The sequence below is a fragment of the Lithohypha guttulata genome, assembly GCF_036872675.1.
Source record: "Lithohypha guttulata strain CCFEE 5908 chromosome Unknown scaffold_1, whole genome shotgun sequence".
NCBI classification, from domain to species: Eukaryota; Fungi; Ascomycota; class Eurotiomycetes; order Chaetothyriales; family Trichomeriaceae; genus Lithohypha; species Lithohypha guttulata.
The window spans coordinates 1,542,022-1,567,650 of NW_027042750.1; the positions used below are offsets into that span (position 1 = coordinate 1,542,022).

The window sequence follows — 25,629 nt, forward strand, 5'->3', positions numbered from 1 at the left end:
CTAATGCCGAATTTTGAGCAGGCAAACTGCGGGAGTAGGATCCTCGACCTGTTTAAGCCGCCATAAGATACCTGCAAAGTGTTTCGTCTGAATTATTCTGACCTTCTAGATCAGCTAAAACGCTCTCTAAAACGGTCTCCTGCCAATTCCAAGCTCTTCCTATCCCGACTAACAGCACGTACACTGGGCGCAACACTGACACTCTCTGTGTCCATACTCATGCGACTGCGGCAATCGACGACACTGCTTTCTGTACAAATGTCATCGTCATTTAAGATGAAACTGCTGGCTGAGGAAGCGATTTCTGTTGCCTCTCTGGGAGAGAGTGCGAATCGGAAACCATCGATAACTTCCATTTCACTATTCAATTCCTGGCTGTATCGTGGTGGTGCAGCTGAATACGGTGGCAACGTTGTGACTGTCTGTAAGGAGCGCACGGATCTACTGCTTGTGGCTTGAGTCTCGTTCTGTGCTTGTGTATAAGGCAGTGCCTGGTTGTTTACACGCCCTTCCTCAGCCTTTATCAATTGTCTCACAACTTCGTGAGCTCGGTGGAGCGAGCTGATGTTTGTGCCAACGATATGAGACTCCACCTGAGACTGGCTATCGTTTTGTCGAAGCATCGTTCGCTTCTCTTCGTCGTCATCTAATCCTTCATCATGAACTTGACTCCGTCGGTAGAAGTTTGAAACAAATTGCCGCAGCCTATGCTGGCAGGCTGCTCGTCTGTACTCTCGACGGGTTCGACGTTCTTCGTTCCTTGCTGCGCACTCGGCACGAATACGAGGGTTGGACAGATATATTCGCAAGGCCTTGAACAGGACGGCGATTATTAAGATGGAGGTTGTAAAGCCGGCGACGGCCAGAATAAGCTTGAAATGTTTGTGCCGAGGAGCAGGATGTGGCATGTGGAAGAGGCGGTGCGACGCAGGTGAGTGCGAACTCGGGGTCTCCGGCTTCGGGTCAGACTTGTCTGACGAGGAACCATGTATCGGCTGCGATTCTGTGGACGACGAATGGTCATCGGTGTCATGATAAATTGATGGCTGTGGATCTCTGGTTGGCAAGGGAGAAGGCGTTGTGTTCCCATGTAGTGAAGTCGATGACGCTGTGTTGTCTTCTATTTGATGTGGATGAGCTCCAGCGTCTGACTCTGAAATTGAAGGTATAGGCAGTGGTGCCGTTGCTTCATCTGATGTAGGTGTCTTGGTCGACCATGGACAATCCCAAAAGTTGGATGTCGAGTTTTTAGGATGGTGCCGGAAATGCGTCTTCACTAACTGAAACAGGTCCGGTACCTTGCGTAAGGCTGTTTGGAGATAGCATGTGATTCCTGAGCATGACTGAAAGTCTTCGTTTATTAACAGGAAGATTTCATGTTCCTTCTGTAAGACTTGGTTGTGGACTTGGAAGAGCGTATGCTTGAGTGCTTCGAGTTTCTGGTATTCCTGGTCGAGCACGTCCAGATCCGTGCCAGCAGGTGCTGTAGTACTGGGAAGAGCTGGACATTGTCAGTCGACCGCTGTTTCAGTCATCCTAATACCTACCTGTCGAGCCAGCGACGGCACCAGGGTGTAAAGTTGCAGGCGGTATGACCAAGGCGGACGTAGCAATGATACATGCAGATAAGAATACAAGAATAGTATGGAATCTCATCTTGAAAAGGAAATATCTCCGACACGGCAGGCACGATTTTTGGGTCAACAGAACATAGTGAACTGGCGCAAACAAGCGGGTAATTCGAGAGATGTCAGCTGGACGAATTTGAACGACAACAAACGTATGTTGTGCCTCAGGTACGAGTGCGACGACAAGATTGAAGAAATGAGGTTGCCTGGATGTGGATATCAACGAAGGTAATGAAGCGAGGACAGAAAATCCCGGGCCCGAATGACAGTGAGCTAGAGAGCTTTGGGCAAGTTCTGAGAGGGTGGCAGCTCGTCGTCAGCAGGCGAAACCGCGGAATCTTTTGAGAGCCAGGGGCACGAGCACTGCCCCGACCAGCTGCCCTTGAGCAATGAAGTCGGTCGGAGAAGAAACACTTTTCTGCCGACCGAATGCTATATCGACACAGCGTCCCGTCTGAACAGACGCAACCCGCTCGTGTACAGTGTGAGTGTGCCGTGGATACACGGTCAAAGTGGAGTGATACTTGCTCGATAATGCTGGGTGCCAGAGGGCTGCAATACAGCGGTACAGAATAGAGTATAATTAGTGAATCAAGTTCATTCACGCAGGTTGCAAGAACAATGAAGTTCAAATATACCCGAAATACGTCGAGCTCCCAATCCTGTCGTGCTGCTACCAAAGCTCTTGAGACAGAGAAATCCATGCAAACATCTGGTAAGGGAACAAGCTTGCAAAGGATGCTCGTAGAACTCTTCGTTGAATACTTCAGCTATGCTGCCCTATTTTGGCACATCGTTCGGGAGAAATGCAGGAACATGGGCGCGCGTAGGATGTTGCTTTGATAACAATGTCATTACAATACAAGTCCACGCACTACCAACATCAAGTGGAGGTCGATCACAATTGAGGCTCTCCGATGTACGATTCAACCTAAGCATACGGGCATGCTCTTGCTGCGGCAGTCACGATCGTCAATTCATCGTTCCAGAGGCTGAGATAAACTTTCGACTTTACCCAAGGTTCACCACACTCTGATACCGAGAATGCCGAATTTCGTTTCAGTCTTGCATGCCGTACAGACCTACACGAGACACGGCACAAGAATATTGTGCATGGTGTTTCAATCCAGTGGTATAAGCCGAGGTGATACACGAATGGAGAATTCTTCCACGCGGTACTCCCGGATCAGTGCTAACTTTGCCTCGTGGCTCTTGCCTTGGCGATCGTCATTCTTACGGCAACAAAACTACATTTCGTGAAGTTAATCTACTCTCTGCTTCATAACTGTAGTGCACAGCCGACAGCTACTTGAGCCCAATTCGCTATAAGCTTGCCGTTCGTGAACTTGGCACGCGAGACAAGCAAGCACAGCGACAGATGTGGCCATATTTATGACATGTTGTGGATGAGCTTGAGCACAGGTCATGTTGAAAAAGTTGGTGAATGATAGAGAGCTCTCAGGGTTCAATTGTCTGTATAAGTAGCTCTTCAGATTCTCTTCCACTACGAGCGCTATGCTCGCCATTCAAGCAGTACACCCATAACAACTCAATACCAGATAAGATATGTTGACTTCTACACTTCTCCTCCTTGGTGCCTCGCTGGGTAGCGTTGTAGCATCACCTCTAAGAAGACGACAAGCACCCAGTCAAACTCCAGTAGTAACAGACGCTACTTACGATGGCCAGTGTTACTACCCCAAGCCAGATGAGGACGATTTCGAGCTCGACGAATATGTTGGACGCTGGTACCAGGTCGCTGGCACTGTGGCCCCATTTACGGCTGGCTGTAAATGTATATTTGCCGAATACTCCTTGAATGTAGGTGTTTACGCCGGAATAGTGGTACAGGTTTTGACATTCTTGTGTGCAGGCAAATGGCACGGTGCGTGTATTCAATGGCTGCGAATTGGATGGGCAGGAGATCACGATCGAGGGTACTGCAACTGCTGTGAACGAGGACCTCGGATACGGGGAGGATGGCGTCTTCCGCGTTCAATTCCCTGGTCAGCCTGAGCCCGAATGCCCAGGTCCAAACTACATCGTGCAAGGTATGACTCTCCGACTTTTTGAACAATGCTTTGTGGTCGAGCACACGAGATGCTGACTGTGTCACGTTCCAGATATTGAGCAAGATGACGACGATGACGACGACGATGATGATGATGACGACGACAGCAGCGACGGCAATTTCGCGATTGTCCAGGCATCTAACTTCTCAACGTTATTCCTACTTAGCCGTCAGCAAAACCCACCCTCAAGCCAGATCGACGTAAGTTCAAGAGTTTTCTGGTCAAAACTCGAAAGCTAATTCCTCCTGATAGGCATGGCTCGAGCGTGCTCGACTCTTAGGTACAAACATGACGGATGTGATCCGTATAGACCAAACGAACTGCCAGTTCACTTGACAAGCTGAAATCTCGGACTCAAGACATTATCAGCTATAACGGTAGTATTAGACACTTCAAAACATTGTTGGACAAGTCGGATACAGGGGTGCAAGATAGACTCCTGCACACCGTTTGCTCGCTGGCTGTATTCGGAAAAGCGATATGGTAATCAATATTTTACTTCAAGCCGTATAAAGTCTAGATAGACATGATTACACATCTTTCTGTGTCGACAAATGTGACATCTCTGCCAATATTCGTATGTCGAGGGTAATTAGACTGCGTGCGTTGAATGATGCGAGAACTGTAAATTGTGCAGAGTCTTCCAAAGTTAGTTCGAGTTATTCAAGGTTGTTTAAAGACGTCCAAAGTCGTTCAAAGAAATTAGCTAAATTCAGGGTTTCGAGAGAACTCGAATGTAACCGTCTCTGAGCGTCATGTGAGGCTTGATTCCGGCAATACTATTCCCGCATATCACGAATTAATAAAACTGGAACCTTAAGGCAAGACTTCTTGTGAGTATCGTCGTCTTGTCACCTGGCCATCCTTGCTCGAAATACCCACGCTTACTATTCCTCACGAAACGGCATCATGGTATTTGCCATCACTCAGGCTCGTTTATAGAGGCTAACAATCTCAGCTCCCACTCAGTCTGCTCAATGAAGCCCAAGGCCACCCCATGCTAGTCGAGCTCAAGAATGGCGAAACACTAAACGGCCACCTCGTGAATTGCGACACATGGATGAACCTCACTCTTAAGGAAGTAGTACAGACGAGCCCGGAAGGCGACAAATTCCATCGGTTACCAGAAGTCTATGTCCGAGGCAACAACGTAGGTTCCTGACTGGCCAAGGAATGAAACGTGTATTAACAGAAGCAGATCAAATACCTCAGAGTTCCGGACGAGATACTGGAGTCGATTAGGGAGAAGCAACAAAGTCAGCAAGGTAACCAGCGGGGTCGAGGCGGACATGGGCAACGAGGAGATTCTGGACGTGGCGATCGTGGTAGAGGGCAGGGACGTGGAGGGAGAGGTCGTGGGAGGGCTCGTGGTGGGAACTAGGAACTTGTCGACATACGATTTACCGCCACATTACGACCATACGTCTATATGCTACGCTGTTGAGCTTCTGCTGGACTAGTGACTTGGGCAATCGTCTCAACCTGATCAACACAGTCATGCACAGTAGACGTCCAAAGATCTGCAGCTGTACAGTCTGCACCGTAGCAGGTTCCTAAAGGATTCAGTACAGTGCCTGTCTGCGGAGTACGACCTCACAACCAGCAATCGGGAATACCGGGAATACGCCGCTTCTTAAGGGATAGGCGTTGTAAGATGTAGCTTATAAGTGAAAAAGCGGGATTTAAAGGAGACCACGATTAGCATTTCAGAAGCGAGGAGTTTTGAGCGAAGTAAAATATGCTTATTACAAATCTGCAGGGTGTCATGCTTGACGCAGCACCATACAAGCATTCCACACTATCTACAGTGTATAAATGCGCAATCAAATAAAGTCCGAGAAAGTAAAGAAAAATCATTCGTCAGTCGTGGGCTACCTCCTGGGTAGCTGTTTGGTCAAAGCACTCAAGGCCTAGGAAGCTGATTAGCAGAAGTAAGTCTGGGATAGTGAGTGGCTTTGCTTACCTTGTCAGTTAGAACACCTTGATTGTAAAGATATTTCGACAGGCCCCGAACAACTTCCACCTGCTCTTCGAGGGTGAGACCCACGATAGCTGACTCGATGACACTTCCTACCGTTGTCTTGTAAACAGCGATGAAGCTTTGGTAATACATGTACGCAAATAGACCCATGATAAATTGGCAATCCATCCGGTCGGTCATGCCACCGTGACCTGGAATACTATCACCAAAGTCCTTGATATTGAATGTTCTCTTGAGACCAGAGGCAAAGAAGCCGCCGAAAGGTGCAATCAATGAAGCAAAGGTCGCGAACACCATGACATGGCCTTGGATAGGAGCAATCCAGAATGTCTTCGTGACCCCAGTCCACACAGGAAGTTGCCAGGGCTGAGCTTGAAAGACCGGATTAGGCACACAATCCAATCCTGTCCAGAAGTTGGCACCGAGATCTGTAACTGGACAAATAAAGTACTTCGAGCGCATGAGGATGTTGGTCAGGAGGAAGCCAAAGATGACGGTGCAGATCCAAGCGCCCACGAAACCTTCAACAGTCTTTTTGGGTGAGATCTTGATGAGCTGTGTTCGGCCGAACGTGATACCACAAATGTAGGCAAATATGTCGTTGGTAATGACGAGGGACGCTGGCAGGAACATCCAGATCATGCCTTCGAAGACGTTGTTCATCGCAAAATGAGCTTGGACGACAATAAAGTATAGAGCCATATGGGTCCAGGCGAACTGAGTGAATTGAAATCTGTAGTGGTTCTTTTTCAGCGAACCAACGAAAAAGACAAAGCCTAGAATGTACATCATGAAGCTGATGAATCTGTGATGAGTCGCAAGTGGAAGGAGAACTTTGTCGACGAGAAGGATGTGCTTGAAGTAGTAGATGACGCTTTCACCATACAGGAAGTACATGGTGATGGCAAGGAAATACCAGTTCAGAGAGCGCGTCAGGGGAAGCTCCCGTTGTTTCGTCGGTACCTGTGCAATGTTGATCACTTCCTTGAAGCAAATAATCTGAATGGCGGTTTCGAGGAATAGAATGTAGACATGACCGCTGAACATGAAGAAGAAAAAGCCAGCTATCATGGCCAATGTCCATATCGTTCTTGTAATGAAGGTCTGCTTCTTTTTCTCGTATTCACTTTGCTGAATCTGAAGCTGCTGTTGCGCAGGAATAGTACCGTTTGTCTTGACATCTTTGGTTCGTACTGGGCTTCCTTCACTCTCATTCGAGGAGGAGGCTGTCCGTTTCTTGGGTGCATTTCCGTTCAATTTATGTGGGAACTGGACTTTCGACTTAGCCATGGCGCAGAAAGTTCACTGAACAATGTCGGTCTGGGCGACTGGGAATCGCAACAGGACAGAGAGTATTGTGAGGTGCGCTGAGTTGAACGAGCATGTGAAAGGAGATGCTGCTGAGGTTGATCTGGAAAGCACGGAGGGTGTTCCCTTCACCGGCACAGCGCGTGGAATGGTGATTTGTGGTTCAGCTTGGTTCACTGGTAAATGTGATCTTTCGCAACCTGGACACGATATTGGGAGAACGATGCGAACAATTCTGCTTGTGCCGGACCGCAGGTCAATTGTTAAGCCGGAGGAATTCCTGCTCAGGCGTACGTCATGGGCTGATGAACTGCAAAGGAAACTTCAAGTTCTTCAAGCACGAAGCCAGCACATGCTGCAGAATTGAACTCTCCAGCTTTCTTCAGGCACCAAGCACTCCACTTTCCGGGCATTCTTCTTACCACAATTGTCCCTCACTGGCATTCACGGACGCGTCACAAGCGCTAGTTTGTTTACTTTGCACGCAGCCAATATGCAGGAACAATGTCCACACACTGGTTGATCCATCGAATTCGACCCTCAGTCAGCTGCTGAGCGCGACAAAATGATCGACACGCATGAGCATGGCTGGAGATTTTTCCGACGAAGAGTGGGATATTTCAGATGATCAATGGCAGGTACTTGAGCATAACGCCATAACATTGACCCAGCAACAACAGCAAGGTGCTAGACCTGGACGGAAACCTGTCACGACTAATGGTCGCAACCCGAGTCGTACAAGCACTGAAAGGCTTGACTCATCCTCCCTTCGAAGAACAGCCCTTGGCACACCTGCCACCCAGAATGGGAATCGAGTCGTGAGCGAAGAGGATAGTTTCGACAATCCTCAGCTCGATGAGGATGGCGTTCCGTTAGTGCTGGAGGTTCAGCCTCAGCCGTATGTGGTACGCAGACCTGTCGATGAATCGATCCAGAGAGAACAATGGAGAGCAAATCGATATGCTCAGAAGCATGGACCACAACCTCAGCCTCGCCCTATACAAAGGACCATACCACATCACGCATATCAGGAACATCAGCAGAAACAGGCGTCTCAGAATGGTCGAGTGGTGCAGCCACAAGTGCAGCAGCAACTACGACAGGCTGCCTACCCAGCTGGACCCCCGAGTCAAAGCACACAAGGATTTCACATCATTCCAAAGCCCAACCAGGCGACTGATCCGTTTCAAGCTGAGTTAGAGCAACTCCGTAAAGAGAAGGAGGCACTGTCTCACAGTCTCAACCAAGTCCAATCAGAGCTCTTTACTGCAAAAGGGGAAATCTCTGTCATTCGGAGCAAAAATGACAACGATATCAGAACTGCAGAAAGGCAGGTGGCAATTTTGAAAAAGCAAATGCAAGAAGAAGCTGTGAAACACGATACTGTACTGAGATCGAAAGATGCCAGTTATGCTCAATTGGCCACAGATAGCAAGTTCCTGAAACACGAGCTGAATGAGCAGACTCGTAAAGTCCAGGCGTTGCAGATACGGACAAAAGAGCAGCCTCTTCAAGCCAGACCAAACGATGCCAACCTGTCTCCTCGTAGAGGCATTGTTAGCAACCTGCGCGACGGCTTCGACGACAATGAGGTTATGCAACTATCGCCTGGGAGAGGTATGTCCCCAGGTAGATCGCCTGCTGGCCACCGGACTTCCAAACCTAACACACCGAACAAGAAGAGGAAGCATACAACTGCCAATACAATAGATATGCCATCTCTAACTCTGAGATTGTCTGGTGATGGCCACGAGCAGCTGCAAAATAAGCAACCCGCGAAGGACGAGCCCCCAGCTCAAATTGCAAGAGACCATCAAAGTGAATACAATCTAAACTTGCTCAAAGACTTGTTCGCCTTTCGTCCACGTATGAGCCAAGATACAGTCGTGGAATCACTAACCAAATTCTCATTTCCAAGCGATAAAAATCGTCCTCTAAGCTCGATCTTGCTGACAGAAACATCGAACTTGAAGCAGCCAAGATTTGCTGGCGATCTTCTGGACATCTTCACTTCGTTCGTGGCAAGATGCTGGCGGGAAGAGTACTACATTCCACTTGGTATTCTCCTCGAGGCTATCGGTCACATCCTCGACCTCGAACCAATAGTTGTTGACCAAGAAGTGATCAAGTCGCTGGTGCCCCCACTGCAGGAGATCATAGCAGTGAATGGAAAGATTCGTTGGAAGTTGGCTGATATGAACCAGGTCTGGAATGACGCAAATCCGAAGCCCAAAGTCAAGCCAGAGATCAACGTAGCCGCCTGCCTTGATGTCCTGATTATGCTTGCTGGTCTTGTTGTGGATGACTATGTGCTTATTAGGGAGTTCTGGGGCTGCTTGACTACTGAAATAATCCTGATCATGCTTGCACCATGTCAACCTATACCTGATCTGGCGTTAATGCTCGAGCTTATGACAACAAGTGTCCTACCAGAGTCCTTCGGCAATATCTGCGGTGAGGATCAGCAACAGAACCAAACCGAGATATACCATGTGGACAAAATCTGCTACCTCCTGCATAATCCGCCAAGGGTAGTGATGAAGCATATCCAGGACCAGCTAGCGAAGCAAAAGAAGCAGCGTTTCAGCACAAATAAAGACATCGAAGTACCAGACCCTCCCCCAACTCGCCTTCAGATCTGTCACTTCCGATTCAAAGCCCTCGATCTCATCTCCAAGATTGCGATGACGTCGATACCACATCCTCATCAAAGTGGCATAGACTCTCATCATGGCACAAGTCTCCTGCTTTTCCACCCCTCTGCTGTAGCAAGACTTACCCGCTTGCTCTACGACGAGGTCAGCAACCTCTACGACGCACACACGGACACTCATCACCTTCATGCCCAGCTCATTAACCGCGCAACTGCAATTCTTCACCATCTCCTTTTATCGCCACAAGCAATATCCAGGGATTCCAAGTTCGACCTCACAAAGGCAGTTTCGGCAGTCCTCGCAGGTGTCAATCGCTTTCGCGTAGCGCTTTCCAGAATTATCTTTCGTGAAGCGTTAGAGCACGGCATCGACACTCCCATCACTGAGGATACGGTACAGCGAGCTAATGAAATCCTGGAAGAATACGTGACGCCTGACGAGGCGGTACAATTGCTTGCGGCATTTGGCAAGGACGTTGTTGATGAAGATGAGGAGATGGCGGACGAGGACGCTGAGGCTGAAGCTGCTGTCATGGCTGAGGTCTTATAAAGTCTCCGCAAGAGCACTAGGCTTTTGTTACGAGTGATATATCGTATTCATAGCGAGGGTGTCTTGGTCTAGTGTTTAAAGACAATGAAAATCTTTTCCATCCCTCTCTTCAATCATCGGGTAGCACCCACAATCAACGCACAGTACCGGTATCGATCAATTACCCTCCATATTAGTCAATGGTGAACCACAAACGCGATAACAAGCGAATGCCTGTATGCAGTAGGACACTCGGCACTTCCATCCACCATAAGCTCAAAGCCTACTACAAGTGCAACACGCACGACCGAGAGCCACATGCGCCCGAGGTAAGATGAAATATTTTACGTGTACTCATATTGACTACTCGGCAAGTCAGTTGTGGATAGATAGCAATCGTCGTACAACGACATCGACTTGTTGGATTGTGCCTCGGAAAGTTATTCCGGCGTGCTTGGATTGGGTCTGCCCCAGGAACACGAGGTTCCTGTTGGAGCGCGGTAATTAGTTCGAGCGTTCCTGTCGGTTAACAAGTGCTGGTCGAGAGGCGAATGATGGTGGAGACGGGGCTAATGTACTACAGTACAGTGCTATGGTTCTCGTACAGGAAGGTGGCTAAGCGATAAGATCATGCAGTTTCGTAATTCAAAAGATTCAAAAGTATGGTAACCCGCTCACTACATACTTTGTTATCGTCCCGAATAGCCTACGCGCATTCGCATTCAAATTGTGGTAACTCTCTAAAAGAACATTCGCTGCAGAAAGTTCAAATCATTCTTTCCACCTTTTTCACGGCACGACAGTCAGGCTGCTGACTGTCTTTGGGGGTATATATACGTCCTTCTCGACCAACCGGCGTCATCAAATCGTCACTATATGATAGAGATACAGGTCGTCCTCACGTTCAAGCATGTACAGCAGGAGAGAAGTCCAGCTCATCCTCAATACTGCTTACAGGCATCGTGATACCTTTGAAAGATTCCTCGGCCGACAGGTCTAGACCGTCGTTTGTCGACATAGATCCATTATGACTGCCAGCTGTGCTGAAGACGAAGTCATCAGCAGAAGCCAAACTCTCCTCAGAAAAGCCCAACAGGCTTTGCGGCACATTTGGCTTTTCGGAGTGGAAGCCGCCTAGGTTCCACAGCTCACCCGTCCAGTCCAGTATCTCAGGGTTCGACGTGGTCTTGTTGAGGGCGTTCGGCTCGACTGTATTGTACAGTACAGACTGATGGTCAAACCCTTGGACGAGGTGTTCCCAACTGCTGTGAGTTGGCAAAGAATGTTTTTTCGGTGGCAGCATTGTCGACGATGAGTTGTGGCTTGGGACAATATGAAGCGAACCATCGAACGGGAAATAATCCAGGTTGACAACAGATGATGCCTGGCCTGGTAGTCTCGGAGGATGCGTCGTCCTGGGCGAAGGTGTTGTCGACAGCTGTGTAGCAGGAGCAGGAGCAGACTGTGTGGACACAAGGCTGATTGTGCTATTCGCACGAGGAGGATTCACGTCAATAGTCGTGGAGCCTGATCGCGGTGAAACGGTGCGACGCTTTGATGAGTCCCCATTGTTGTTGTCCTTGGTACTGAAGCCAGAGAAACGGGAGGCAATAGCTTGCAGCTGTTTTCTCGTCGACTTCTGCTTGTTGTTGGCAGGAGCGGGCATTGTGTTGAGGAGTCTTGCTGGAGGCGCCTCCGCAGGAAGCTGATGTGGAGGTAGCACACGAGGGCTTCCGACAACCACAAAGGACGAAGCAATCTTCTGGAATTCGTTACTGGCCGACACGTTCTCCTTGGCTGCTTTGGTCAATAACAGCGACAGGGACTTCTGGTTGTCTTTGATGATCTTGCTATCATCGTCGAGATCTATGCATTGCCACAGTATGGCGGTGCCAGCGTTGAGCAGGATATCTTGCTTGTTGACAGGGAACGTGTAGTTCATGCATCTTTCGTCAAGCAGGTCAATGATCTGGAGGATGTGCTTCGCAGCGGCGGCCAGGACGATTGTGGCAGCCGAAGCTGCACTGCCGGAACCGTAGCAGAGTAGCGGTCGGTGGATTAGGCTTCGAGTGTGGAAATAGGCGAGAGACTGCCAATGTTAGTGGAGGCACATGGATCGAGGGGAGCACGACACATACCAAGAGGGGCGATCTGTCACTGATCAGGTGAGTCGCAGGCTTGTCGTTACAGAAGCGCAAACGCAGGTGGTCTGGGAGCTCTTCGTGCCATTGGTCGAGCTCATCGGACAGCGAATGGAGCTTCTTCAAAGAGATGGCATAGGAGGCGCCAGCAGGATATAGGTGCTCAAGAGTCTTTGCAAGAATCTTGGACATTCGGAAAAGAGCCAGAGCACTCGATATCTTGGTCAGCTCACCAGGGAGGGCGGGACTGAAGCCTTGTTCAGTAATATTTTCATCGTCAACGTCAGCAGGAAATTCAGCTGTGATGTCACTGTCGCGAAGCAGCATAGGCATGCCTGTTGTAGCTGAAGCAAACCTGATGGGAATTAGTCGACCGTCATACAAGTGATTAGGAGGATGAAGCCAACTTACTTGTCAAGCACATACTGACACCAAAACGCCCGCTTCCTTAGCTCAGCTTCAAATGTTGGTAGGGCGGAGATCTTGTGTCCTTGATGCAGTCCCAGCTGGTGGCAGATACTGACGGCATATCCTCGATGTCGAAGGAGATGTGGATAATCAGCCTTCAAAAGATAACACAACTGCGCAAGTATGTGGCACTGTAGAACGGCTAGTGAAGGTATCGATGAGGTCGCAGAAAGAGCTTTTCGCCATTGCAACTCGTAAGCGGTCGTGTTTGGTCGTGCCTTCGAGGAAGACGAGTGGGCGGCAATCTCGAATATTAGAAAGAGTTGCGCCACGGCAAGCTTGCTACCTTGAAGCGAGAGAGCATCGGGGGAAGCGAGATATTGCTCGTACAGACGAAGGAATGTTTGTCTGTGAAGAATTGGCATAAGAGGTTGCCATTCCTGGAAGAAGAGGTCTGCGAAAAGTTAGCCTAAATCAAGATGGATCTTGGGAGCAACATACTGATGTACTGATCAGAAAGCAATCGAGGCGGGGCAGCGGATGCATTACTGGATGCGGGCGATCTGGCCTGAGATGAGGCAGGGGCCAACAGTGCGGCAGGAGCAATTACTGGACAAGCATGCCCTTGCTCTTGAACCCTTTCCTCGAAAGCTTCCATGAATGCTGCTGTAGTCGATGTGCCCGCAGAGGTTGAACTCGGCTGCACGGAAGCAGGTATCTCAACGTGAAGCACCTCTTCCTCCGTCGACGCCAGTTCTGTCTTAAGCTGTCCAGAATTTGGTGGTGATAAGGACGCTGAATTCTTCCGCATGGGCGAGAAGCTGTGTATCCTGGATAGCATATCTATTTTCTCATCCTTCTCATCCAACAAGTCCTTTAGTTCTCTCACTTCCGCTTCCAACCCGCGTACTCGATCTTCCAGAGACTCTGTGTACCCGCGTGGAAAGGCTCTGCGGCTGAGTTTATCGCTCGTCTTGCACTCGAAGCCAACATTGGCGCATTGCGAACAGCACGGTCGAATCCCGTCACATCTGATCTTTTTGCTCCGACATCGATCGCAGGCTTGTGCAATACGACTCTGACTATTACTACCCACCCTGATCATCTTCATAGGTAATATTCCCGGCATTGTGGTTGTCTTGTTGCTGTGGTTGTTGTGGTTTCAACACTGTCGTGCAGTGTTATACGCGACTTCGGCGGTCATAAGCCCTTTCCGGGTGAGCGGAGTTGCGTCAGGCGAGGTCAGGGAATCAGGCGACGGCGCGTGAGAAGGTTGGGAACAGATTCTATTGTTGTTGAATTGGTCGTGAATTGTAGAACGCCTATACAATTTCAAAGCGAACACATACACAGGAGGGATTGTGGACAAGAAGTGATATAACAGCAATGACAGCAGAGGCGGAGACCCGGACGTGCAGATCAGCTCATACACTGAGTTTCGTGGACAGAAAGTAAAAACACAGATGTAGTGCACACGACTTGATCACGGAAGAAGTAAGTCCTCTTCGAGTTGAGACAACTCTCTCTATTTCCCCCAGATTTCCACTGAGTAACTCTCCTTGGTTCCGGGCAAGCAAGTTGTGAACATCTGGAGAAGTGCCAACCCTTTGGTTTCGCGGAGTCGACGCAAATGTTCCTGACACGAGTACCAAGGGAGATGGAAGGTTTCCTGACTCCATGGCACAACCACTTTATTGGCGGAGTGCAGACTCTGCCTCCCCGCAGCCCGAAAGAAGTCCTGGTCAATGGTGCATCAGGGGACGCCACCGACCAAGTAGCGGAGTCAGCTATTCTACATCTGGTATCATATTCTGTTGAATGCCCATTCGACCGAACTATTTTCTGCTATAATTTCGTAGAGCAATAACTTCGTTGCAAGTGCTCAATAGGTGCACATTCATACTGATGAGCTCAGAAACTAATCTCTAACAACAATAGTAGATCTAGTAAATATAGACCACAGCTTCACGTGTTCATAATGATGGCTTAGTCCTCGGGCAGCAGAAGGTCGTGTGCTGATGGTTGAGGTGTGCCGGTGTCTGGTGTTGTGAATACAAGTACAGTAGTCGATCAGCCATGCATGACCAAGAGGAAAAGTCGGTGCAACTAAACACCGATGTTCACGGAAATAGGCACTATTTTTCTTGTCGACTCGCTTGCATCGACATCGTTAGAGTGTCGGTTTGTCTCCGCAGACCCTTTGAGACGAGACCCGTTCGATCCATGGATAATATATCCACGGACATCTGAATATACATACACTATTCGCAGGTCGTAGGGTAGCTGGAAGCTGTTCAGAAGATAGATGACGGCCACAAGCCGAATTGAGTGTCTACGAGAAGTCTTCTTCCTGCTGTCCTTCGGGCTCATGGATAGTAGTCGAACTGGCTGCAAGATACTCGGCGACTGTCCGAGAGAGAAGCAGCTCCTGTTTCTGCAACCATGATTAGCTCAGCTTCCCAGCTCAAAACAGGAACGTTGGCACCTACCGCAGATTCCAAAGCGCTAAAGCTGGCCGCCAAAAGGTTCAACTCCAGTCCACGCAGACTCCGGATGGTTTCATGCACGAATTTCCTGTCATCTGATCGTATACGAGCTAGAGTTTGATCAAACGCTGCCTGACTCGTGCTTAGCTCTTCCCCTTGACTTTCGATCCGCTGCTGGATAATCACTGTGGCTCGCAGCAAGAAAATATCCTTGCGATCGTCGCTGATCAAGGTCGATTCCAGGCATTCAGGACTCAAGCTTTCTCCTTTCCACGTTGCTCGCAGCTCTCTTGCGCCATCTCTTGTTTGCAACACCTCGAAGTCTAGACCGTCCTCTTCGTTGATGCATAGCCACCATACAAAGTTGCTTTCCCAACTCACATGACCTTTGGCATTGAGGAAAATCCTTACCCCTGGAGCTTCCTTTGCGAAGTACATCTTCGCGGCCCGTAACGGATCATCCTGCGGGGCTGGCAGGCTCAGGAACATCTCTCGTGCACTCTGTACGTTTTCCTCTAGAAAGCCATAGGAGAAGATCATCTCGGATGCTCCTCCACAGCCATATGTGATGTTGATTTCCTCATGCTCTGCAATTTGTCTACCGCCACGTACCATAAGCAACACTCTACCACCATCGCCAATTTCGAAGCGTGCGTTGTAGCGATCATCGGCAGAGTGATTCGCCATGTCTAGAACAGGTACCATAGCATCGCCGACACCCTGGGGCAGATCTAGAGCGCGCGATCTGTAGAGAGCATCAGCAAGCTTCCAATCGTCGAAGCTTAGCCTTCCACTTTCCTCGTGCCACCAAAGCCTGCTGCACCAATCGATAGAAATCGTCCTGTCTTTCAGGAGCTCAAACTCCCGATCAAGACTGGCTAGTTTCTGCTCGAGCGCATCGAACAATGAAGTGCCGACTAGCAAATTACGTTCGTCGGCCGAGAGGAAAGTCGGAAGTGAGATCTCCTTGGGTAGGGCGCAGAAATAGTCAGTAAAAGGACTTCTTACTCCAATGGCGTAATCGGTAAAGTCGGGACTTGAAATGGTCATCTGGTATAAAAGAAACAGCACAATAGCCTTTCTGGGAGTCTGAGGTAGCTCTCAGCACACGTACGTCGCTTCATTGTTGGTGCCTACCTCGATGAAATCCTCAAGTACCTCAACAAGCTGCCGTAAATGTACATCGGTCTTGGCGCACTGCAAGAGTGACTCTTTAGATAAGATTAGGTCTGAAGGTATTGACAGCAACACATCCTCAGACTCGTGCGTGGAGGTAGAGACAAGTCCACCTCCTTTGCTGACGCCCTCTTCCGTAACGATATTGGCACTGATCTTCGTCCCATACAACTTGACATCATTTAATTGTGACCACGGCGTAAGCTGATCCAATGCTATCGTAGCATATCTCATATTGTCGCTTGTGGTAGATAGCCTGTCCGTTGATATTGGAGGAGTTGAATGTATGATAGGAGAGATCTTGTTATTAAGAAAGTCGAGACGTTCTTGGCGAGTCAAAGAAAGACGTGCGCGTGGCTGTCCCTGTGCGCAACGGTCAAGCACGCACTTTACTTGGTACTCACCGGCTCCAACACAATAGGCATCAGATCTGAAACATACTGCCTGTGTCTTGCAGCTCGTTTATATGACATCGCAACGATATAGTTGTGAGATATACCTAAAAAGGGAAATTCTGCAGCTCGTGACGATCCGAGGCATCGAGAGAGGTGTAAATGGCCTGCTTTCTAGTTCGGAAATATCATTCGATGGGTTAGTATTTGCTGTGGTCCGTACTGCAACACGTCTATTTCACTAAAGTCAAGCCGGCCAAAAGATGGTAGTGTAAATGTTTTTCTTCCTAGCCTTTCGAAGCTAGTTGTGCACGTTGTGTTGATACAGGCCATTGTATAGGTATAGCTCATATTATCATTATGATTGCAAGCCAGCTGTAGCTGTGAATGCCAGCCAATCATTAGTTATTCCGACTCGATGACCATGCGCAGGAACTAACCCTCGGCTCTTAGATCCACGACATATCGCGGTCATATGTCGTCATGTAGCAACAAACTTTAGCTCTGCGCTGAGTTGTACTCGTAGTTGAAAGCTTCGAAGGAGTTGACAAGCAGGTCAAGCTCTATAGAAGACAAACATACCATTACACGAGATGAGATTCCTAGCTTCACCGTCGACACTATCACGAGTGTGTGTTTCATCCCAGCACGTCACAATGCCTCGTCTTGCCTTGACTTTTACCCCCCAAGGGTTTCGAGCTGTACCAGCTCGAACATTCGTAACTGGAGGCCGAAACCTGGCTTCCTCGTCGAGCAAGGACAAAGGTCCACAGAATTCGACCCCAAGCTGGGAAGGTCGACACGGGGACGACCACGTCCTACATAGAGATGACCTCGACGCACAATCCAAGCCGTCACACCAAGCGAGAAGTGAGAAGGCGCAGGGCGAATCAGGAAGCGGCGCTATCAGCGAGAAGGATGAAAAGAACGCAAACCAGAAGGCAAAAGAAGACCATCCAGAAGCGCCAGGTCCTGTAATAGGCATGAATTCTGGTGAGTATCCTCCTTACCACTAATGATAGAATACTGATATTTGTCGTAGAGCGAGGCAGTAAAGGCCAAACATGAGAACTTCGAGCGTACTGTACACAAAGTGACTGCATTGAACGGCGTCAGGCTACCAGCAGGGAAAAAAGCTATCCATTACTATTACATGAAGATTGGTGCTAGGCGGTGGTCTTGAAGAACAGCATGCGTGAATGTAGTAAGCAGGAACAATTACAAAATGAAGCTGGTATTGAGGCATGGCAGGTGCGACCATGTGCTCTTTCCCTTCACGGGTACACTACATTTCCCTTCATCTGCAATTTTGAAAAGTCTATTGCTTACGCTTGGTCGCTTTCCCTTCACTTCTACCGCTACCACCTGTTTTTACGCGTCCTAGGGGTCTACGATCGTGAGTATACATTGCCCGTTGACGATTATGCCAATACAATGCAACGGTTGTACATCTCCCTTTCTTTATTGCGTCTAGCCATTTTTGGCCATTGGAAGACCGATTAGCTGAAAGCAGAGATCGAACACGTCGAGCAGCAGTTTACACAGGCAACTACAGCGAAAATGCATGAAGATTCACCAGCACGAGAGTCGAGGAACGGTAATCGTTGGCCTCGCGTCACGGTCGATTCATATAGACCTAGTGATGTCGGCAGACTGTCCCGGCCGAGCTCACAAGAACCTCGTCCGCGGAAGCGTAAGCGGTCAGTCGTGAGTTCGTCAACTGAGAAGAGCAGTCTTTTGAAGAACAGAGACTCTCTTGAGAAGGAGGTTCAAAAGCTAAAGGACGCTGCTTCGCAGTTGATACAAAGTACAGAGAGTATAGATGCCAAGATCGACCGCCTTCTTGTCGCAGTTCGCAAGCACAACACGGAAGTTGTCTCTTTATTACGAACGGGACAGAAAGAAAGCTTGACAGCACCTGATATCACCACACAGGCTGATCTCCCTCCACACAAAGCCTTCGTTGACGTTCTTCAGGTTGTCCAAAGCCCTCAACATCGCTCGGCCGTACCAAGTCGCACTTCCAAACGCACTCGTGTCTCTCTTACTCAACAACTCGTTTCTACTCCCTGGCGAGAGGTAGGGTATCGCTACTCCCCTTAGATAAGATATTAACTTGTTGCAGATAAGCCCACCTCACTCTATCAGGCCGTCTACATCCAGAACCAGAAACCGACCAAGGGAGATTTCCGCTGTTCACCTGAAACCAGATTCAGGGTCCGTACTGCCTTCCTCGAATCATGACTTACAGGCCACGTACACCCATCCAGAGGTAGCCAGACCTTTTGCGCCTATCGGTAGGAAGCTCCTCAGTTGTCGTTGTCTACATCGCTGATTGATCTGCAGTAAAACGGCAGTGCACTGGTCCCATAACACCAACAACAGTGGTCGCAAGGCCTCTCGTTGCCGAAAGTCATCCATCTAGCAAACATATCCCAGATGCGTTTGCACCTGTCAGACCTGATTTCCACGTCGATCATTGCACGTATCCGAACATACCACATGGCTTGTTTTCGCAGGTCCTCGACCTTTCAGCCCTCATAGACGATACGGCTGCGACTACGCTGGAGAGTCCCGTTCAAGAGCCCACACATATGGGCAACCACAACATTGTTGCCTCGTCTACCTCGTCCATTGCACGTTCTGGCGCTGTGGGCTCTACCACAAATGAGTAAGACGAGCACGGCACCCGCCAATGATCTGTGGACAGCAGACTACATCTCGCTCAATATCTAAACTTCGATCCAGAGCTATTGTCGCGTGTCTAAAACACGGCCGTGTAGTTGCAGGCATTTCTGCCGTGCTTGAACGTGTGGCTCATGTTGGTGACTGCTCGAGAACAACGACCTCCGGGGTACGAGCCTCTGTCTATCTCGTGATAACATACACAGCAGATCTTCTAGTTGGGGTGCAGGAGATTGGACAGAGGGAACAAGTGTTGTGCTGATACATAGACGAACAATGCTTACTCGCTTCGGAGACAATCTCTGAGCCATCGACTTCATCTCGAACGTGCAGAGTCCCAGATAAGACTTGAGCACGAGCCAATGCTCGCGTCGCCGTAACCAGGAAAAGTAAGAGTCTCATGGATGGCAAACTTGAACTCGTAGTAAGGTACTCGTACGGCTCGGCCACTGTGTTTAGAGCGCGATCTCCGATTTGATTCGACTCAAGTGGCATGCACAGGAATTGACCGAATTCGAGGACTTAGGGCTTAGGGCTTCGGAGCTGGCGGGACGCTAGCAAGCTAAAGGTCCATCAAATCCCTCACGTAACCGTCCCTTCGTGCTCATGACCATTTCTTTGCAATACAGACTTACAACTTCTTATTAAATCGTCTCAACCAAGAATCGCTAGTCTTCAGACCCGCTTGACGTGGCGGATGAATATGTCGGTCAAGCCCCTCAGCTCCCAATTCGGAGATCACAGCTCCTGGCACCTTGTTCGATGTACGAGATGAGTACCACTCGACGTCGATCGTATCATGTGCCCGACTGAGGGTTCTGCCCTCGGTTCCTAGAGTCCTGAACTTTAGATCTGCAGCCCCCACGATGACTTGCACGTCGAATTCTGCTCTATGGTACTGACTTCCTCCGTTGTACCAATGTCGATTCTTCAACTTCATCTCGGATGGTAGGGATGACTCTACCTTGCAAAGCCTGTTCGCTCCAGGCTTGTTCAAGCTCGAGGGCAACTCATTTGCCGATAAGGTCGACATGACAACCTGCGTCGTCCACGGTTGGTTTTCTTGACCAGGCAGCACTTTCAAGGAGTAATGCTGTTTTACGCCGTCTGATACTGACACCTTCTGTCCCTAAGACGATGTTAACCACGACACTCATCGCTGCCAGCTACTCACTTGCTTAATGAACCAATCTATCTGATTGAGGACATATGTCTTTTTGTCTCTATGGTCAAACGATGTTGGTTCTCCATAGTGGACCTGAGGATCATATTCTGCTTTTACAACAACTCCATACGAGTTTCGACAGAATCTCTCTTTGTACACTACGCGACTTTCTTTGATCTGCTGTACTCGATCCAGCACCAGACCGTGGCAAACTGCAAGCTGTGGTTTTGGTACTCTAAGAATTTGCAAGTCTGTAATGCATGCATGCGGACTTCTCCCCAGCAGATATTTCCGGCGCAAGCTCTGCTGCAAATAAGCAGAACTCCCTAAGCCGCCCGAGAGGACTAGGAAGTTGACTATTTCGTGAGGATGTGCTTTCTCTAATTGATACAGCTGATCGTCAATGAGGTCGCAAATTCTCTCGACTTGTGCATCGAAGATGGATTCAATTTCTCGTTTGTCCAGGACAATCTGCGAGTTCTCAATGTGAGGCGGAACATCAAGGCCAGGTGCAATACCAGGAATGGTCAGTCTCAGCGTAGGCAGGTCCATTGCTTCATCACCTAAATTGCACTTGAAGCTTTCGAAGCGCGATCCTTCTCGAAGCATGCGACGAGCGGTCACTTCTGGTGTCTCCTGAAGCTGGTCCCTCACCACCTGGAGTCGTTCCACAATCAGCTTTTCGACGCGAAAATCAATCAGCGTCGAACCGATTGCTCGACCTTCAACCCACGAAAGAGGCGCCAATTCTGTTTGACCGACACCAGAAGATATAACCTTCAGGATATTCACGTCCGACGTACCTCCACCAGCGTCACAAACCAAAAATATGTCGCCTGCTGCATATTGCATTTTCGAAGCGTATACTGCCGCCGCCTCTGCTTCAGTAAGCGATATTTCGGCTGTGTGAAGAGGGTTCCCCCTCGCAAAACCAGCGTTCCGGATTAGCTGCTCTGTTTCAGCGATCATGGCAGGGTTCTTCCAAGTGGTTGGCACACTGAACTTGAACTCAACGCGTTTCGAGCTGTACTTTGGGATGGTGTCATTCATGTGTCGGTCAACAGTCCGATACAGACACGACAAGTAATCTGTGAACCATCTTCGTGCCTCCTGCAGAGATGGCGCATCCTCCATGGCGTCTCTAAATTCCGGATCCAGGTACAGTTTGAAGAATTCCTCACAACGTTGAGAGTCTATACCGAAGCCTTCGTCAGCTGCGAAACCCCATGCTGCTATTTCACCTCTTTCAGTGTATGCAATTTTTGAGTCGACTTTGTCTGCAATCGAGCCTCTTGCATTACCTGGCCAGTTCTGGATAGTGTCAGGTCGTGGCCAATCTGGACCGGCCGAGTATGCAACTCCGGTTGAGGTCATACCAAAGTCGATACCGACGACAACGTCCGGATCTGCCATCTTGACTATGGAGAGGATGAATCAATCGAAGTGAAGGTACAGCTGGATGATCGGCTGTGGCTAGAATCAAGACCCTCCAGTTGAGCTGTCTGGGTGAGCCAAACTTAACGTCCTGTAGTGTTCAAGCTATCTATATCATGCCGCAGTAATTTACGATCCACGGCACAAGTGATCAGATCGAGGCTGGCCCCAGAAACTAAAGGCGTTCAGAGACATGCTACTAGTAACGGACACAACGGGCTAATGAATGGGGCTTACCGCAGTATCCCCACCTCTGCCACAAGCCGTGCACAAACTAGGCAGGTTATCTTCCTTGAGCAAGGATACAGCATACCGTCCAGTCGGGCGCTTGCACGTTTCGCAGAGTGGAGGATTTGCGATTCCTGCACCTGCTCTGCTTGAAGGCGTTAGAACTTTCACAATGATCAAAGTCCACCTCGATTGAGCATAGCGCTCGACATTCAGCCGACATAGCTTCTTGTACTGAACAAAGCTCTATAAGTCACAGTCTTACCCTCTCAGCCTTCTCGATACCCTACAATCTCTTACAGCTAGTATTGCAAATTCTCCCTCCAATTTCGACAATGTCCCTTACATCGACGTACAGAGGCGTCGCCTTCATCCCTGGCACTGACATCCTGAATGGAGTTGCGAGCACCACCAATCGCGCTGTAGTTACAGGAAGTGTGCCAGCACTTCCGGGGGTGGTAACTTTTATTCTCGAAAACAACATCAACGCAGACAGTCGTGTAGCTACTTTACAAGCAGTACTCGTAGGTGAAAGCTGGGCATTGTCGTCGACGATTCAAGGTGTTGTACCTACCTTTATGGTATGGTCAAATCCCGCAGCTCCGTCCGTGCCAGTGACTGCAGCGTCACCGATTTCCCTGGTTGCCTTCACATCAGCTGCAACAAATTCATCTTCCGAGAGCAGAAGCGCGTCCGCTACTACATCTATCAGCGTCCCCTCGAGCGCTACTACACCCGACACTACTATATCTTCAGATTCTGCAGCGACGAGTGTTCCAACAGCCAATTCGACCGAGACCTCATCTGCAGAACCTGCTGCTAAGGACAATAGCGGTCCAATAGCTGGCGCTGCAGTTGGCTGCTTCCTTGCTGGACTAATCATTGCGAGCATTCTTGCTTTCATATTCTATCGTCGACGTTCAAGACGCTCAAAAAGATCCCCAAGGACAGATGGGGGCTCTTCGATGGATGAGCTACATGAGGTCAGTTTTGTCAATGATGTGGGATTCGCAAAGACCTGGGACAGACGACTGCCTCAGCCTGATTCTGATCAGAGCATTGCTCACCTTGCGAGCCGGACCCTAGATGAGATCGAGCTATTCGTGGAGGAATTCTACAACAATAAACCAAACATACTTGGAACCCTATCAACTACGTCCGACGTGTCATCATTTGACTCTCCTCATCTCGATGCGTCACTCGACTTTCTGCTACAGAAGGCTACATCGCCAACGGTTCTCATAAAGCATTGTATCGCCTTCTTTTTGTTGCAGAAAATCGATCCCTCCTCCAATTTTGGAAAGTCGTTATTGCCCAGAGAGTACATCATTCCAAACTCGACAGCGAGTCCCTCACACGGTAAGTTAGGTCTGTTCTGTATGCGTCCTAGGTCTGACAGATCATACAGAAAGCAGACAAGCAATTTCTCAGATTCGTGTTCTTATGGCTAACACACGTTCCAATCCCAACCATGATCAACAATACGTTCTCCAACGTGATCAAGTTGCAGGAGAGGCTGTCCGGCAAATTGAGCAAGCTTTCCAGCCGTGGGCGCGCGGAGACTCTAGCAAAAGATCGAGTGCTCTCAAAGGGGTCATTATCCATCTGAGTGAGCTAGGCACTAAGCTCTTCAGCCAACCTTCCACATTTGAGTGGCAGTGGGGCCGTAGTAACTCTCATTCAACCCGTGCCACCGATCTAAGTTCGAATGGGATCGTCGTGTTGCCTGGGATCGACAAGACCACAGATCAGAGGGCGGAACTGCTCACTGCTCCAATCTGCTTGGTGAAACCTCGAACCGCATCCTGGACAGAGCAGCAAACTAGCAGGTAGAAAGAGCAGCGTTGACTGGCTCAACGAAGCACGGCGAGGCTGCACGATTCCGAGTGGACCCCTCGTACCACCAGGCTAGTATTTTAGTGGAGACAAGTTGCTGGTGGATACTGATACGGATACAAACTCTTGGACTTGTTCAATGCTTCTACAGTACGTTGTCCACCAAGTGGGTCAGGTCTTGCTCACGAGCAGTCAGTCGTTGCATAAGGGACACACCTGGCAAGAGCATGTTTCAAGTTTCAAAAGTGGGCTGGTGGACTGCGGCTAATTAAGTGGCCTGATTACTGGCGCACACCTCAAAGCGGAGAAATCTGTCGTTCCGGGCTAGTGTCTGATAAACCACAGACCTACTTATCTCAGCCTGAAAGTCGTTGCGACAATGTTTCAACATATTCACAGCAAATAGTACTGGAATCAGTCTAGTCGCCGACCTTGAGAAGTCACAGTGCTGAGTCAACGTGTCTTAGGTCGTTGCTCTATGATACAAGATTCGACATTCAGCGCAGGCAACTGCTGGACTCCGAGACGGTACGAGCGTCGCCCCTGACTTCAGCCTGATGCAGAGGTAATGACAGCGACCCTAGCATACCTGCATCCCGTGTCTTAGCGCCTGAATATGTGTTGGCCCCTGCCGCTGTCCAATCATTTCCACGGCTCCGTTCTTCTGCTCAGGTCTAGCTCCGCTGAACGTGCACGAATGTGTGATCGACAGGCAAGATCGTGCATGTGAGGAGCTAGCTGTCATTTGTGGCACCAAAGCTCGGACTAACAACAGTGATGGTGTTTGCTCTTTGAGACATGCAGAAGCTCCGCGCACAAGAACATGCTCTCTCAACACTACAGTAAAGACTAGGCAGCTGCTCCTGTTTGTGGCACCTGCCCAAGTTTCCTTGCACGCCTGTGTCGAGGTACCAGCCGACCCACCCTACCTACCTTTCGTTGGCAAGGTCTGGGGTCGCGATTGGAACAGCGGCTGTGTCCATGGTATCTCATTTAGCTCCTGTAGGAAAAGGCGCAATTTGACAAGTCGTTACCACTCCATGGTAACGGAGGATAGTGAGTGACGATCTACAGGCACTTAAAACAGCTCAAAATAGGCATGCGACGATCAACCAGCAACATCCTTTGCAAGAATTAGCTTGACGTGGCTGTATCACAGCAACCTCGCGGACTTCGAGATAGCGTTTGAACCGGTCAAATCAAGGCATTATACTAAGGACGAAGTTGGACTTGATACTGAGCGTACGACGTACTGGTACAGTCAGTGCAGCCGCTCGGTTGAATCGTATGAGATAAACCTACGACTCAATCGCAGCCTCGTTCACGATGCATAAATCGAGGTCTCCTTGGCAGTCTCACAGTGAAGAGGGACAGTCAAAAGCCCTTCAAAGCACAAAGGAACGCATCGAGAAACAGCTTGCTGCTGTGATTCAGCTTACGGAGTACAATGCCGAATACCTCGAGCCTTTTGAAGTCAATTGGATAGATCATATCATTAGCAGTGCTC

General features: G+C 49.3%; 8 protein-coding genes across 8 annotated transcripts; 4 read left to right on the forward strand and 4 right to left on the reverse strand.

Moving 5' to 3' along the window:
* Positions 1 to 3,194: 3,194 nt before the first annotated feature.
* Positions 3,195 to 4,036, forward strand: LTR64_000564 (uncharacterized protein; the record flags this gene model as incomplete). The annotated part of the gene is made up of 4 exons (XM_064894948.1): positions 3,195 to 3,449; positions 3,502 to 3,679; positions 3,752 to 3,900; positions 3,953 to 4,036. 4 exons carry the CDS (start codon positions 3,195 to 3,197, stop codon positions 4,034 to 4,036), a joined length of 666 nt encoding a protein of 221 aa, XP_064757635.1.
* Positions 4,037 to 5,571: 1,535 nt separating this feature from the next.
* Positions 5,572 to 6,971, reverse strand: CDS1 (phosphatidate cytidylyltransferase; the record flags this gene model as incomplete). Its single annotated transcript, XM_064894949.1, has 2 exons — positions 5,572 to 5,610; positions 5,664 to 6,971. 2 exons carry the CDS (start codon positions 6,969 to 6,971, stop codon positions 5,572 to 5,574), a joined length of 1,347 nt encoding a protein of 448 aa, XP_064757636.1.
* Positions 6,972 to 7,573: 602 nt separating this feature from the next.
* Positions 7,574 to 10,192, forward strand: LTR64_000566 (uncharacterized protein; the record flags this gene model as incomplete). The annotated part of the gene is given in 2 exon segments (XM_064894950.1): positions 7,574 to 8,606; positions 8,619 to 10,192. 2 exon segments carry the CDS (start codon positions 7,574 to 7,576, stop codon positions 10,190 to 10,192), a joined length of 2,607 nt encoding a protein of 868 aa, XP_064757637.1.
* Positions 10,193 to 11,075: 883 nt separating this feature from the next.
* Positions 11,076 to 13,849, reverse strand: CAT8 (DNA-binding transcription factor cat8; the record flags this gene model as incomplete). The annotated part of the gene is made up of 4 exons (XM_064894951.1): positions 11,076 to 12,260; positions 12,310 to 12,667; positions 12,724 to 13,174; positions 13,222 to 13,849. 4 exons carry the CDS (start codon positions 13,847 to 13,849, stop codon positions 11,076 to 11,078), a joined length of 2,622 nt encoding a protein of 873 aa, XP_064757638.1.
* A 1,203-nt stretch (positions 13,850 to 15,052) lies between these two features.
* On the reverse strand, positions 15,053 to 16,616 carry LTR64_000568 (uncharacterized protein; the record flags this gene model as incomplete). Its single annotated transcript, XM_064894952.1, has 3 exons — positions 15,053 to 15,154; positions 15,210 to 16,256; positions 16,344 to 16,616. 3 exons carry the CDS (start codon positions 16,614 to 16,616, stop codon positions 15,053 to 15,055), a joined length of 1,422 nt encoding a protein of 473 aa, XP_064757639.1.
* Positions 16,617 to 17,430: 814 nt separating this feature from the next.
* Positions 17,431 to 17,842, forward strand: LTR64_000569 (uncharacterized protein; the record flags this gene model as incomplete). The annotated part of the gene is made up of 2 exons (XM_064894953.1): positions 17,431 to 17,767; positions 17,817 to 17,842. The coding sequence occupies 2 exons, from the start codon at positions 17,431 to 17,433 to the stop codon at positions 17,840 to 17,842; spliced, it is 363 nt and encodes a 120-aa protein (XP_064757640.1).
* Positions 17,843 to 20,090: 2,248 nt separating this feature from the next.
* On the reverse strand, positions 20,091 to 22,037 carry LTR64_000570 (uncharacterized protein; the record flags this gene model as incomplete). The annotated part of the gene is made up of 2 exons (XM_064894954.1): positions 20,091 to 20,588; positions 20,634 to 22,037. 2 exons carry the CDS (start codon positions 22,035 to 22,037, stop codon positions 20,091 to 20,093), a joined length of 1,902 nt encoding a protein of 633 aa, XP_064757641.1.
* A 1,214-nt stretch (positions 22,038 to 23,251) lies between these two features.
* On the forward strand, positions 23,252 to 24,119 carry LTR64_000571 (uncharacterized protein; the record flags this gene model as incomplete). Its single annotated transcript, XM_064894955.1, has 2 exons — positions 23,252 to 23,645; positions 23,695 to 24,119. 2 exons carry the CDS (start codon positions 23,252 to 23,254, stop codon positions 24,117 to 24,119), a joined length of 819 nt encoding a protein of 272 aa, XP_064757642.1.
* Positions 24,120 to 25,629: the final 1,510 nt, after the last annotated feature.